Genomic DNA, 16816 nt, shown 5'->3' on the forward strand with positions numbered 1-16816 from the left:
CTTAATTTGGAGTTATTTGGTTAGGGTTAGAGGCTTAGGGTCAGGGTTAGAGGGTTAGGGTTATAATAAGGCCATGCCGAATAAGGAATTAATAAGTACTTAATAATGACTAGTTAAGAGTCAATATGTTACTAACGTGCATGTTAATAAGCAACTAATTAATGGTGAATATGTTCCCCATACTAGAGTGTTACCATGTATTATTACTGGTGCACAAAATGAACCGTGCATGAACATCACCTTGTTCAAAGAACAAAACCAACACAGTGCATAAACTCACAACAAATTACACACCTGCAAATCAGTGTGACTTCTGCTGTTGCCGTATCCGTAATACGCCGATAGGGAGAAGTTTTTATTTACACGATGAGTCGGGTGTGTCTTGACCTCCGCCGAAACCCCTGAGCCTGACTCACCGAACCCCTAGGATTCGACCGAACCCAGGTTAAGAACCACTGTTCTAGAAGGTTTACATTTTTACTCGTAAATAAAGGCTAGCAAAAGTCAGCTAACAATGGAGGCAGTGGGAGTCACACTATTTCACCAATAAAGCACTATAAAAAACATCCAAAAACCTCCATCAACATTATATATATGTAATGTAGTAATAGGCACATTCATAATAATAACATTTAATATTTACCTATTTTGATTATTTCAAGCATACGGCGGTGTATTTACACAACCTTCGTTTGTCCTTCATCATCAACAACAACTACTACTAGTGACAGACTTCATGAGAGACAACAAAGACTACTTTGGGACAAATGATAATCCATAACATTATATTTTTGAACTCCAAATTTTAGAAGCTGAGTGATTGGCAGATCCAGGAAGTAGCACTATTGCTAAGTGCCTAACAAAAAAATACAATCTACGAACATGATAAAAAAAACACACTTAGGGCCTGATTTACTAAAGGTTTGTGTGCACTAAAACACATGCAAATGTGATAGCACACGCAAAGCTGATCTACTAAATGTGTGCAAAGTGGATTGCATCTGTTCTTTTAGCAGAATAAGGCATGCAATCCATTTTCATTCAAATTTAAAATACATGCTGATCATCAAAACACCCACAATACTGGGAGGAGAAAATGCTAATTTAATTGTTTAGCACGCACGATGTGATTTATCAACACTCATCACCATTTCGCGAGCACTATTTTGCGTTTTATTCAGCACGTGTCAAAAGAACGTGCAAACTGACAGTTTCGCACACAGCTGCAGGATCAGATGAGAATCCTCCATGTGTCAACATTTTGGTGGATGGTCAGAAATAAAAAATATTAGTCGTATCATCTATTCAGCAATTTCCTTTTATAATTTTATAGTTGTTGAATGACTTAGAGGGGTTGATTAAAAGGAACTCAATTGATGTGTGTTGTCTGCTGGCGTTTTTTTTAAATGTTGTTTGTTTTTTTTATTTATGAAATAGATTTCTATGAAAGGTCTCCTACATGAAAAGACGTCTTTCATTGTGCATTTTCTTGTGTTTGAATCATTCAAGACGCACAAATGCGCTGGTGATGCGATCCACAATCTCGCACACTGAATCAAGTGTCAGTCTACATATGTTTTTGCAATTGCAATTCAGAAAAGTTGTTACAGATTATAGATGTGTGCTGCTGGTTCAACACATGACACACAGGTAGGAGCATAACAAAAATGTGCAGAAAAGGATTGTCTCTGTGGTAAAAGCTCTGTATGTATGCAAAATCCTCATCTAAATAGGGCGGTCTGCACCACTTTTCAATTGTACTCACAGTGTTGGTAGATCACTCATAAAACACGCTATTTTATTTTTTGCGTACGCTGGTCAGCACATGGTGTTTGGATCTTAGTCATACTTGCCAACCTTGAGACCTCCGATTTCGGGAGGTGGGGGGCGGGGGGCGTGGTTGGGGGCGTGGTTAAGAGGGGAGGAGTATATTTACAGCTAGAAAGTCAAGTATTTCATATATATATATATATATATATATATATATATATGTATATATATATATATATATATATATATATATATATATATATATATATATAAGAAATACTTGACTCAGTGAATTCTAGCTATAAATATATATATTTCTTTTATATATATACACATAGAAATACTTGACGAAATACTAAGTCAAGTATTTCATATATAGATATATATATATATATATATATATATATATATATTTTTTATATATATATATATATATATATATATATATATATATATATATATATATATATATATCTATCTATAAGAAATACTTGACTTTCAGTGAATTCTAGCTATAAATATATATTTATTTTATTATATATATATATATATATATATATATATATGAATAAAATAAATACTTGAATTTCAGTGTTCATTTATTTACACATATACACACACATAACACTCATCTACTCATTGTTGAGTTAAGGGTTGAACTGTCCATCCTTGTTCTATTCTCTGTCACTATTTTTCTAACCATGCTGAACACCCTCTCTCATGATGCATTGCTGTGTGGCACGCACAAAAGTGCTTTCATCAAATGCATTAGATGGCAGTATTGTCCTGTTTAAAAGTGTCACAACATTGCTGTTTACGGCAGACGAACTGCTTTACGGTAGACAAAAACGTGACTGCTGTTGTTGTGTGCTGGGAGGACGTTAATGAAACTGCCTAACAATAAACCCACATAGGAAACCAAGAACTCGCCCTCCATCATTCTACAGTTATAACATGATTGGGCAGCGGACCTGAGTTCGCCTGAATTTCGGGAGATTTTCGGGAGAAAATTTGTCCCGGGAGGTTTTTGGGAGAGGCGCTGAATTTCGGGAGTCTCCCAGAAAATCCGGGAGGGTTGGCAAGTATGATCTTAGTAAATAAGTCTCATATTGTACAATGTCTGCTCTCACTGGGATGCTGACTAATGGAAGGTTTGTATCTTCCAGTTTAGACGAATATTTAATCATAATCCTCCCGGAGGTAAATCATTTTTAAAGAATGTGGGTGCAAACGAGGGTTTGGTGTCTTTGTCGCCATCTACTGGTTTAAATTGAATATCAAAGTTGACCATCTTCTCAGTTTATGGCCACAACCTTTTACTATGCAGGGGAGAGGCATGATTAAAAAACTAGAAATAACTTTTACTAATTCAGAGGCGCATCGAGAGGAGCCAGATGAGGTGGTTCGGGCATCTGGTCAGGATGCCACCCGAACGCCTCCCTAGGGAGGTGTTTACGGCACGTCCGGTAGGAGGCCACGGGGAAGACCCAGGACACGTTGGGAAGACTATGTCTCCCGGCTGGCCTGGGAACGCCTCGGGATCCCCCGGGAAGAGCCAAACGAAGTGGCTGGGTAGAGGGAAGTCTGGGCTTCCCTGCTTAGGCTGCTGCCCCCGCGACCCGACCTCGGATAAGCGCAAGAAGATGGATGGATGGATGGAACTCAGAGGCGATGCAGCATTAGCAGCAGCTCACTATGTTAATAGCTGCATAAGCTAGTTATCTCTCTGATCATGGCGCAGCTAAAAGTACTTTATATGCGTTAGTGTTTATAATAACAATATTGCCAATACATGTATTCAGGTCACAAGATGTAAATGGAGAATTGTTGGCGTTTTTTGGATGGTGTTTAAAGGGCTTTATAAGCGGAACAGTGTCCACTGTTTAGAGCAGGGGTCGGCAACCCAAAATGTTGAAAAGAGCCATATTGGACCAAAAATTAAAAAAAAAAATCTGTCTGGAGCCGCAAAAAATTTAAAGCCTTAAATAGGTGTTATTATGAAGGCAACACATGATGTAAGTGTCTATCTTAGCTATATTAGCCTACTATCAAAGGCGGTCGCAAATCTTCGTTGACAAAAATGTTGTATTTTAATTTTCATTCTACTGTCAAGACTTGGTCCGAGGTGATTGCTTTTCCGGGATGCAACGGAAAGTTGGCACGGGCGAGACGGGAATTAAGGTACATTTTTTTATTGAAACACTAGAACTAACTATAAATACAAAAAAAGGATCAAACAAAAAGTGCGCACAGTGGCGGAGAATAAACTATGAACAATTAAACAAAAACATTAACTGTGGCTTGATAAACAAAAACTTACTTGGCATGGAACCGGCATGAAAAAAGAGCAGCAAGGATCATAAGGGTGTGCAGAAGCATATATGGGGTGTGAGGTCGTCAGGCCGAACAACAGAAAATGAATGAACTTAAATACTATGGACATGATTAGTGAAAGCAGGTACGTGACTCAAAACGTGAAACAGGTGCGTGACGTGACAGGTGAAAACTAATGGTTGCTATGGTGACCAGACAAGGGAGTGAAAAGACAGAAACTAAACAAAACATGACTTAAAACAAAACATGATAATACAGACATGACATCTACACATTTTTGCAACATTGGACATCATTAGTAAAATGGAGGCTTCTCAGAGGGTGAGATAACACCTGGAAATGACTGTCTTAGAATGGCCAAAGGTACAGATGTGTGTGTCCATGTTTAAGGAAACGGCAGGCTGTTTTCTTCTAATGGATTTATTACAATCATTGCAAGCTGGGTTACGTTTGCTGTGGTCTGGAACAACATGGCACACAAACAACTATGAGAAATGCAGCCAATATTACATACAGATAATGTGTCATGAGCAGTGTTGGGTTAGTTACTGAAAACCAGTAACTAGTTACAGTTACTAGTTACTTTATTTCAAAAGTAACTCAGTTACTAACTCAGTTACTTAAACCAAAAAGTAATGCGTTACTGTGAAAAGTAACTATTTAGTTACTTATATATATATTTTTTAATTTTTTTAAGGCCCCATTTAATGCCCTTTTAGCCTTAATTTTAGTACTGTTATTGCACTGGAGAATAATACAATCTGTTGTTCAACTTGACATGCATTTGCATCATTGAACTCTGCTAAGCAATGTGCTCTACATACAACACACAAAGACAAAGATATGTTTTAAAGGGCCAATTTGTTTCAGACCAGAACAAATTGACAAAACTATTTTAAATAGCTGCAACTTAACATACATAAGTAACAAACAGCATAATAACAACAGAGCTGTAAAACAAGAAAGGCACACACTACATACATAAAGCCTAACCAGGCGTTTTCTCAAGGAATTCTGAAATAAAATCATGTCTGAAGCCCAGAACACTCTACACATTTCCCCACTTAGTTTAGAGAAAAGGAAATATTAGCCTGGCCCACTAGTATCCCTCTTTAGGTTTGTGAACTTTATAGTCTAAACATTTAGAGTGATGTGATAATCAAACACTCTAAAAGTTTAAAATGAAAGAGTATATAAGAGAATTGACAGAGTGTGTGTACCTTCACGTGTGCAGTGCCTCGTTAAAATCCAGCCGCTGTTGGAGGTGGAGGTGAGTGTGTCTCTTTACTAGCTTCGTCGAAGCATGTTGTTTTTGTCGCTGTTTCAGCATATTTGAAACTTACATTCAGCTAAAATGTTCTTTTCTTTGTGGTCGATAAAAGAAACGTACTGAAAATATCTCCATTTTAAGAAACTCGGCTTCGGGGTTCGCCATGACGTCTTGATAGTAGACACAGACACGCCCCCTCCCCCACACACACACTCACACACACACACGTACACACAGACAGCGCGCGGCGCGCCTCTTTTTTGTCGCCTCTTCAGCAGCGACACTCAGATCTTCTCAGTTTCTAGCCGATACTACATAAAAAATAACGCAAAATAACGCAGTAACGCATCATGTAGTAACGGTAACGGAGTTACTGAATATAAAAAATAACGCGTTAGATTACTAGTTACCGCCGATAGTAACGGCGTTACAGTAACGCGTTACTTTGTAACGCGTTAGTCCCAACACTGGTCATGAGACATGCAAATATAAATTAAATACACAGAGGACATAAGTGAATTAAATTAAATGAGCTCAAATATACCTACAAACGAGGCATAATGATGCAATTTGTACATGCAGTTAGCCTAAATAGCATGTTAGCATCGATTAGCTTGCAGTCATGGATTGACCAAATATGCCTGATAAGCACTCCAGCAAATCAATAAAATCAACAAAGCTCATTTTTGTGCATTCACGCACAGCATAAAACGTTTGGTGGACAAAATGAGACAAAGAAGTAGTGGCATAAAACGTGTCTTTCTGTCGCAGCAGTGGAGAATGTTGTACAGGTATACAAACTACGATGAGTTCAAGGATCGCTGAAATTAGTAGGACAAAACGGTGCTTGCCAAATACTCTCATCAGTGAAGCATGTATAATATAAACAGTGGGATTTCTAACAATTAGGAAGGTTTGTGTCGTGTTTGTCTTCCTACAGAAAATGTGTTTTTTTCTTTATCTTTTACCATTTTCACACATCTCTGAAAGAGGTCCAGGGAGCCACTAGGGGCTGGGCTTACGTCCCATCTTTGGCACAGTCAGCAGGAGTTGATCAGCTGACCTGAGTGAGCGGGAAGGTGTAGAGTTTAAAGGTGCAAATAATTTCAAATGAAAATTTACGGACAGCCAGTGCAAATAAGATAAAATGGGCCAATGCTAGTTAAGAGTATTGATGGTCAAATGGGACACAATTAATTCAATAAATGCATCTTTAAATAATTACTAAAATATGTAATTATTCACAATTGCAATTGAATACATAACTGTGTTATTAAATTAATTTATGTATTTAATTATTTAGTTTTTGATTTCATTATTCATGACTGATCAATTATTTCTTGATTTAATTGATTATTTCATGATTTAATGACTAATTTAATGATTTCATGAACCCGTGTGTCATGAATGTATTTTATCTGTCAAATTACTGGCCGATACCTCAGTCTGAAAGTATGGAAATAACTCTGACAAGGTGAATTAATTCCTCTACTTTAACTGATACATGCTCTAGGTCAGCAGGTCTTGCTTCCACATTATTACGCAAGGTCTAAAATATCTACCACCAACTCCTCAAAAAGCATGAGTATATCCCCCTTAACTGCCATGTTTTGATATACTTCCCAAATTCCAGGCTTCAGACAGAAGCAATCATTGGACTAGATTTTTGTAAACCTTGCGCACTGACTTTGATGGCTGAGTTTGACAGGTTAATTGAATTCATGAAGCTTTGACATTATGAAATAATGTTCATTAAATTATGAAATAATAATTAATTAAATCATGAAATAATGAAATCACGACGGTAATTAAATACATTATTATATACTTTTTTTTTTTTAATAATTCAATAATTTAATAATCAAATGTACTTTAATAAATGACACATTTAATAACAAATCTGTGTATATAATTCTAATTGTAAACAACTAATCAATGATAAATAAACGATGAATGGGTTGTACTTGTATAGCGCTTTTCTACCTTTAATTTCGCCACACCTAGTGTGTGTGTGACAATCATTGGTACTTTAACTTTAACTTTAACTTTTCAAGGTACTCAAAGCGCTTTGACACTATTTCCACATTCACCCATTCACACACACATTCACACACTGATGGCGGGAGCTGCCATGCAAGGCGCCAACCAAGACCCATCAGGGCAAGGGTGAAGTGTCTTGCTCAAGGACACAACGGACGTGCCTCGGTTGGTAGAAGCTGGGGATCGAACCAGGAACCCTCAGGTTGCTGGCACAGCCACTCTCCCAACCACGCCACAACGTCATGAGGCATTTAAGTATCTAAAGATATATTTATTCATTCAATTGTGTTTCATATGACCCTCGATTACAACAACGTAGATTACTACTTCAAAGTGCTCGTACTAAACAACTGGCTTTATTTTGGCCAGCTGACTCAATTGAAAAAACCTGATTTTTCGACAGCCTTTATCTTTAAATCCGACTTCATTTTGACTTCCAGGTTGGTAATAGTTGACCCAGACCTACAGGTGAGGTCTCAATGGTGCCAGCAAAAACCGTCAAATCATGCCCCCCCCCCTTTGAATTTTTAAAAATAGCAAGCCAATTCAATTCACATGACTATTCTAAAACAATACAAATAAATTCCAAACTTTTCATTTTGCTCAAGTGTGTTTGTCGTCCATCTTTGGTGACATAAATTGTACAACTACACGTTGATGTTATTTTGAGGTTACTGCAATTATTCAGAAAGTTTCCAAATAAGTAGTCATTGTTAAAGCAATTACAGTCATTTCAGTATGTTTTAATGTGAAATATGCACAATGGTGCCTGATGCTTTTATTTGCATTCATCTGTGAGACTTTTTCAAACCTGCAGAGATGCTGGCCCAAGCCAAAGAAGAAAACCTGGACATGCATCAGGTGCTGGACCAAACCCTTCTGGAGCTCAACAATCTGTAGATGTTTGTGTAAAGTACAGCAGATAGTACCGTTCATGTAGTACAGTAGATGTAATACAGTAGATGTAGTACAAGTTGAAATCTCCAAGTCAACATTTGACATTCCAATGTGTATTTGAGTCACTTCTATCCAACAACATTCATATCTAATGAAAAACTGTCCTTTTTATATACCGTATTTTTCGGACTATAAGTCGCAGTTTTTTTCATAGTTTGGTCGGGCTCCTGTGCGACTTATATATGTTTTTTTCCTTCTTTATTATGCATTTTCGGCAGGTGCGACTTATACTCCGGTGCGACTTATACTCCAAAAAATACGGTATATATATATTTATATATATATATATATATATATATATATATATATATACTGTATGTACATATATATATATATACTGTATATGTATATATGCATACAGGCCTCAAATTTTAACTTTTTAAGGTCAAGGCAAGTGTTGCCTTAAAGGAGGGCTCATATTTTAGGGCACCAAGGCAAGTTATATATATATATATATATATATATATATATATATATATATATATATATATATATATATATATATATATATATATATATATATATATATAAACTGATTTTTTTATTCATTATTAATATAAACTTGTCAGCTTTTTGTCATTACATGTTGCCTTTATCTCTATTTTTACATTTTGATAGAGGGAGGTGATTTTTTAAATTATTTATTTATGTTTTTAAGTTATGTACATTCATATGTACATGTAGATGATGTATCGGGACGGATCCATAAAGAGTTTGAGCAGAAATATGTCGGATAGAAATTACCTATACACAATAAAACATTAACACAATGATGTGTCACATGACTGGTTTTTGAAGTAATACCTTTGTGACATGAAAAAAAAAACACAAGAAATTTATAAAAACATGGCGTTTACTTTCTGATATCAATATAAAACTCAAAGCAGTTTGGCTAATGAAGTTGAAGTCTAATAAACAAGCTTTGTTCTTCTCCAACATCGCCTCCTTGTAGTTCAGTGCAACAGTTTGGCCAACAAAAATAAAAAGGAGTGACACCTCACACATCGAATACACAATCTTCACAGCCAACATTCAATTCGATGAGATGACAAAACATTTTAGCTAGTATTGATGTTATTTGAACACTGATACAATTTGCAGTTAAATAAAGGACGAGTGATCATCCCAGTAAACAAACTAAAGACTTTATAAACAAGTTGAGACAACGTTCACGGCACATCGCCTGCTGAATGATTCCTCACGTCATTAACTCTCAGTCACAGTTGATGGACGCTGTATTGAGAAAATGAAAGCAACATCAAACAGTTTTCTCCTTGTTGTATACTTTCAGTGTGGGGACAAGTCTGTCTCCAATATTGTCCACACCTGTCTCCATCTAAACACAGCAGTGCGCTCTTAAACGCACACCGGGAAGCGAAGGAAAATTAAACCAAGCGCTTGTCTATGGTTACTCCGAGGGGAAATCGCCGGAGCAAAGTCCGTGTAGCTTGTCCGCCATGATTCTCAAGCCAAACGACGCTAGTGCACATGCACCTGACTTCGTGTTGCCTAAAATGCATTAATAAATGAAGTTTTTTTCAGTAATTAAAAAAATTAGATGGTAATACTAACCGTCTGGAATTTTATCGTAAAAATGATCATTATACCGTTTACCGTTACATCCCTCGTCCATTAACTAGTAAAAAGTCAAGGGCGGTCACGGCATTTTGTTGCCGTCGATATTGGTCAATTTTTTTAGGGCATTACGGCAAGTCACAAGGGCGGTCGCGGCTTTTACCGCGGTTGCCGTGGTTACATTTGAGCCCTGTGCATATATATGTATATATGTACAAACACGAAAACCAATGAAGTTGGCACGTTGTGTAAATCGTAAATAAAAACAGAATACATCCATCCATTTTCTACGGCTTGTCCCTTTCGGGGTCGCGGGGGGGTGCTGGAGCCTATCTCAGCTGCATTCGGGCGGTAGGCAGGGTACACCCTGGACAAGTCGCCACCTCATCACAGGGCCAAAACAGATAGACAGCACGGTGGAACAGGGGTTAATGCATGTGCCTCACAATACGAAGGTCCTGAGTTCAATCCCGGGTTCGGGATCTTTCTGTGTGGAGTTTGCATGTTCTCCCCGTGACTGCGTGGGTTCCCTCCGGGTACTCCGACTTCCTCCCACCTCCAAAGACATGCACCTGGGGATAGGTTGATTGGCAACACTAAATTGGCCCTAGTGTGTGAATGTGAGCGTGGATGTTGTCTGTACATCCATCCATCCATCCATTTTCTACCGCTTATCCCTTTCGGGGTCACGTGGGGTGCTGGAGCCTATCTCAGCTGCAATCGTGAGGAAGGCGGAGTACACCCTGGACAAGTCGCCACCACATCGCAGGGCCAACACAATGATTTGCTAATCTTTTTCAACCTATATTCAATTGAATAGACTGCAAAGACAAGACACTCAACATTTGAACTGGAAAACTTTGTTATTTTTTGCAATTTGGAATTTGATGCCTGCAACATGTTTCAAAAAAGCTGGCACAAGTGGCAAAAAAGACTGAGAAACTTGAGGAATGCTCATCAAACACTTATTTGGAACATCCCACAGGTGAACAGGCTCGTTGGGAACAGGTGGGTGCCATGATTGGGTATAAAAGCAGCATCCATGAAATGCTCAGTCATTCACAAACAAGGATGGGGCGAGGGTCACCACTTTGTGAAGAAATGCGTGAGCAAATTGTCGAACAATTTAAGAACAACATTTCTCAACGAGCTATGGCAAGGAATTTAGGGATTTCACCATCTATGGTCCGTAATATCATCAAAAGTTTCAGAGAATCTGAAGAAATCACTACAGTAAGCGGCAATGTCCGTGACCTTCGATCCCTCAGGCGGTACTGCACCAAAAAGCCAAATCAGTGTGTAAAGGATATCACCACATGGGCTCAGAAACACTTCAGAAAACCACTGTCAGTAGCTACAGTTTGTCGCTACATCTGTAAGTGCAAGTTAAAACTCTACTATGCAAAGCCAAAGCCATTTATCAACAACACTCAGAAACGCCGCCAGCTTCGCTGGGCCCGAGCTCATCTAAAATGGACTGATGCAAAGTGGAAAAGTGCTCTGTGGTCTGACGAGTCCACATTTCAAATTGTTTTTGAAAACTGTGGACGTCGTGTCCTCCGGAACAAAGAGGAAAAGAACCATCCGGATTGTTAAAGGCGCTAAGTTGAAAAGCCAGCATCTGTGATGGTATGGGGGTGTATTAGTGCCCAAGACATGGGTAACTTACACATCTGTGAAGGCGCCATTAATGCTGAAAGGTACATACAGGTTTTGGAGCAACATATGATGCCATCCAAGCAACGTTATCATGGACACCCCTGCTTATTTCAGCAAGACAATTCCAAGCCACGTGTTACAACAGTGTGGTTTCGTAGTAAAAGAGTGCGGGTACTAGACTGACCTGCCTGTAGTCCAGACTTGTCTCCCATTGAAAATGTGTGGCGCATTATGAAGCCTAAAATACCACAACGGAGACCCCCGGACTGTTGAACAACTTAAGCTGTACATCAAGCAAGAATGGGAAAGAATTCCACCTGAGAAGCTTAAAAAATGTGTCTCCTCAGTTCCCAAACGTTTACTGAGTGTTGTTAAAAGGAAAGGCCATGTAACACAGTGGTAAAAAATGCCCCTGTGCCAACTTTATTGCAACGTGTTGCTGCCATTAAATTCTAAGTTAATGATTATTTGCAAAAAAATACAGTTTCTCAGTTCGAACATTAAATATCTTGTCTTTGTAGTCTATTCAATTGAATATAAGTTGAGAAGGGTTTGCAAATCATTGTATTCTGTTTTTATTTAGCAATTACACAATGTGCCAACTTCGCTGGTTTTGGGTTTTGTACTAGTAATGATAATGTGATCATTATTTCATTTCACACAGAAATCACATGGCTCAGCAACACAACATTATATCACATGAGAGAAACGACAACTCTGTAGCACTTCTCCTTTAGGATGAGGGTGTCCAACGTGCCTGTTGGGCATTGCCAGCTTGTTTTAATGCTGAAAATAAAACAAATTAATAATTCCGACATTCCTCTTTAACACAAAGCAATAAATATTACAAGATGTGTGAGACACTACAGTTATATTAAATATTACACGATGTGTGATGTACTACAAATACAGTACATATTCCAACATGTGTGACATACTTCAATTAAAGCAAATAATACAATATGTATGATGTACTACAATTACAGTAAGCATTACAAGATGTATGATGTACTTTTACACCATCTACAGTTTTTAGGCAAATGTCAAAAAGGTGAAACACTGTAATATTGGTGATCCATTACAATAAAGATATGCAGTACAAGTAACTAGATATACAAACCTTGTTTCCATATGAGTTGGGAAATTGTGTTAGATGTAAATATAAACGGAATACAATGATTTGCAAATCATTTTCAACCCATATTCAGTTGAATATGCTACAAAGACAACATATTTGATGTTCAAACTGATATGCATTTTTTTTTTTTGCAAATAATTATTAACTTTAGAATTTGAGGCCAGCAACATGTGACAAAGAAGTTGGGAAAGGTGGCAATAAATACTGATAAAGTTGAGGAATGCTCATCAAACACTTATTTGGAACATCCCACAGGTGAACAGGCAAATTGGGAACAGGTGGGTGCCATGATTGGGTATAAAAGTAGATTCCATGAAATGCTCAGTAATTCACAAACAAGGATGGGGCGAGGGTCACCCCTTTGTCAACAAATGCGTGAGCAAATTGTTGAACAGTTTAAGAAAAACCTTTCTCAATTGCATTCAATTGAATATGGGTTGAAAAAAATCATTGTATTCTGTTTATATTTACATCCAACACAATTTCCCAACTCATATGGAAACGGGGTTTGTATTTGAAGTACTGTTTTTATATTTGTATTTAAGTTGCACTTACTTATAATTTATTTTTTAGTCGTCTCATTCTGTTGCTGTATATAGTATCTCTTTTGTATTGTTGGTATTGTCTGTTATATTTATTTTTATTATTTATTCCTCTTATTCCCCTGCCCTTGAAAATGTTTTTGTTACCCTTTCCTCTTATATTTGAGCGACTGTGTCAAACCATTTCCCTTGGGGATCAATAAAGTTTGTTTAAGTCCAAATCTAAGTTTCCTTTGAACATACACTACATTGCCAAAAGTATTTGGCCACCTGCCTTGACTCACATATGAACTTGAAGTGCCATCCCATTCCTGACCCATAGGGTTCAATATAATGTCTGTCCACCTTTTGCAGCTATTACAGCTTCAACTCTTCTGGGAAGGCTGTCCACAAGGTTGCGGAGTGTGTTTATAGGAATTGTCGACCATTCTTCCAAAAGCACACTGATGTTGGTGGAGAAGGCCTGGCTCTCAGTCTCCGTTCTAATTCATCCCATAGGTGTTCTATCGGGCTCAGGTCAGGACTCTGTGCAGGCCAGTCAAGTTCATCCACACCAGACTCTGTCATCCTTGTCTTTATGGACCTTGTTTTGTGCACTGGTGCACAGTCATGTTGGAAGAGGAAGGGGCCCGCTCCAAACTGTTCCATGCTCCCAGGTTGGGAGCATGGAATTGTCCAAAATGTTTCTCTATCCTGGAGCATTCAAAGTTCCTTTCACTGGAACTAAGGGGCCAAGCCCAACTCCTGAAAAACAAACAACTTTCACACTCGGCACAAAGCAGTCCGAAATCTACCGTTCTCCTGGCAACCTCCAAACTCAGACTCGTCCATCAGATTGCCAGATGGAAAAGCGTGATTCATCACTCCAGAGAACGCGTCACCACTGCTCTAGAGTCCAGTGGCGACCTCTTTGCACTATGCGCTTCAGCATCCGCTGACCCCTCTCTGTCAGTTTACGTGGCCTACCACTTGGTGCCTGAGTTGCTGTTGTTCCCAAACTCTTCCATTTTCTTATATTAAAGCCGACAGTTGACTTTGGAATATTTAGGAGCGAGGAAATTTCACGACTGGATTTGTTGCACAGGTGGCATCCTATGACAGTTCCACGCTGGAAATCACTGAGCTCCTGAGAGCGGCCCATTCTTTCACAAATGTTTCTAGAAACAGTCTCCATGCCTAAGTGATTGATTTTATACACCTGTGGCTGGGCCAAGTGATTAGGACACCTGATTCTCAGTAATTTGGATGGGTGGCCAAATACTTTTGGCAATATAGTGTATTATCGCTCTTGTGTTGTTGGTAATGTACATTATATTTTATTTATTATTTCTTCCTCTTATTCCCCCGCCTTTGAGAATGTTTTTGTTATCCTTTCCTCTTATATTTGAGCGACTGTGTCAAACCATTTCCCTTGGGAATCAACAAAGTTTGTTTAAGTGTAAGTCTGTTTCCCTTGAATTACAATGCCCTCAATGTTTTTTTGTGAAGAAAACTTACTTACAGACTTACATAAATAGATTTTATTTTATTTCACTGTATTTTTGTTTTCATTACAGTTGTTGACGAATGATTAGTAAAAACGAGTAAGATAATGACCACCAGGGTGCGCCATTGGCCTAAGACTGGATGACGTCACGGTAAATGGGCACGTGACTGGCAGGAGTCGAAAACAGGAAGTGTGCGTTTTCTCTGTCGCTTAAGAAAATTGTGGAACGTTTTAATGTTGCAGAATGTGACAATCAAGTATTTCCAGCAATAATTGTACTCCACTAGTGTTTATTTCACTTTGTCTGGTCAGGAACCTGATCCTTTGTTTGACTGAAGAAAGGTACGTTCATACTTTACATTCTTATTATAAAAACGGTGTATTTATAATGAATATTCCATAATTATACGCGTTACTCTTTTCAAAGTTACGTTCATACTTAAATATTACGCCCTCTATCAAAAACTAAAGATGATTTTCTCTTTTCATTCGATTTTTGTTTGCTGCGTTGCACGTATATGTTGTATTTAAAGTACGCCTGGGTGTCTTATTTCATTCCTTTTTACTCAAATGAATTTGTCAACAAGATAGCACAAATGACAGAAACTACTCTTAATGGTGCCGAAAGACTGAGTTTTATTGTGAATCTTTATTATTCGACAGTATTTACATTGCAAAGCAGACAGCGAGTTAATTGCAGTTAATTGGTTCCAGGCCTGACTGGTAAACGTATTTATGTGAAATATAATATTAATAAATTAAATGGTTTCATAGCTAGGCATAACTAAACTGTTCAAAGCCTTCTGAATGTTTCACCAAATATAACCTTCAGTGTATTTAATTTATATATATATATATATATATATATATATATATATATATATATATATATATATATATATATATTAGGGGTGTAACGGTACACAAAAATTTCGGTTCGGTACGTACCTCGGTTTAGAGGTCTCGGTTCGGTTCATTTTCGGTACAGTAAGAAAACAACAAAATATAAATGTTTTGGTTATTTATTTACCAAATTTGTAAACAATGGCTTTATCCTTTTAACATTGGGAACACTATAAAAATTCTGCCCACGTTAATCAACATTAAACTGCCTCAAGTTGTTGCTCAGATTAAATAAAATGACAAAACTTTTCTTCTACATATAAAAAGTGCAACATTAAACAGTTTCAAGTCAACTCATCATGCTTAATTTATTACAGCATTTGGGAAGGCTGTAGTTGATTTTTATTATGTAAATGTTATATTTTTATCAACATGTGATAGCAGGGACCCAGCCATTCAAAACTAGGCTGCTCCATTACTAATGATTAATGTAACTATAGCTGAAAAAATAGTACAATAGCAATAGGCGAGACTATTCATCCCTGAACACCATGGAGTTCAAGTGAAATAACAGATAGACAGGGCTTTGCGGTCCCTAACACACACACACACACACACGCACACACCGCAAAATGAGCTAACGTTACGCTAAAAGCTAATTAGCCTTCACCTCAAGCCAGGACTGCGAGCGAGCTGAGCTGCAGTTTAAGTTTCTAGAAAGTCAACGGGCTCATAGTGATGTTACTAGTAGTTGACTGGGAGGTATTTATCATCATTTGGGGAGAGTATGCTGCCTTATGCTCACCTGCTAAACACCTACCTGCTTGACGCTGGAGCATTGACTACATGCGCTCTGAATACGCACTGCTGATTGGCTGTTACCGCTCTGAATACGCACTGCTGATTGGCTGTTACCGCTTTGTATGTAACCAATCAGATGGTTGTGTGGGTGGGACAATGCTGGGTGCTGAGACAGAGGCAGAAGAAGCAAAGCAGCTTGTTAAGACTTTAGCTTAGAAACTCGTTCGGTATACCCCCGTACTGAACCGAAACCTCCGCACCGAAACGGTTCAATACAAATACACGTACCGTTACACCCCTAATATATATATATATATATATGTGTGTGTGTGTGTGTGTGTGTGTGTGTGTGTGTGTGTGTGTGTGTGTGTGTGTGTGTGTGTGTACAAACCCCGTTTCCA

General features: G+C 38.0%; 2 protein-coding genes across 5 annotated transcripts in view; both read left to right on the plus strand.

Moving 5' to 3' along the window:
• Window positions 1-8801, plus strand: part of tpm2 (tropomyosin 2 (beta)) — a 38297-nt gene extending 29496 nt beyond the window's left edge. For 2 of the 3 annotated variants that reach the window (XM_072915336.1, XM_061980706.2), the window contains one exon: window positions 8232-8801. In XM_072915336.1, the coding sequence (XP_072771437.1) occupies window positions 8232-8314 (83 nt within the window). In that variant the 3' untranslated portion in view covers window positions 8315-8801. The remainder of the gene's footprint in view (window positions 1-8231) is intronic. The other variant, XM_061980704.2, reaches the window with a different exon arrangement.
• A 5700-nt stretch (window positions 8802-14501) lies between these two features.
• wdr91 (WD repeat domain 91) overlaps window positions 14502-16816 on the plus strand; it is a 36963-nt gene continuing 34648 nt past the window's right edge. Inside the window, exon 1 of one of the 2 annotated variants that reach the window (XM_061980708.2) lies at window positions 14502-14723. The gene's annotated coding sequence lies outside the window, so the exon portion shown is untranslated. Of the gene's footprint in view, window positions 14724-14916; window positions 15114-16816 lie in introns of those variants that run through there. The other variant, XM_061980707.2, reaches the window with a different exon arrangement.

The sequence above is a fragment of the Nerophis lumbriciformis genome, linkage group LG20, assembly GCF_033978685.3.
Source record: "Nerophis lumbriciformis linkage group LG20, RoL_Nlum_v2.1, whole genome shotgun sequence".
NCBI lineage: Eukaryota > Metazoa > Chordata > Actinopteri > Syngnathiformes > Syngnathidae > Nerophis > Nerophis lumbriciformis.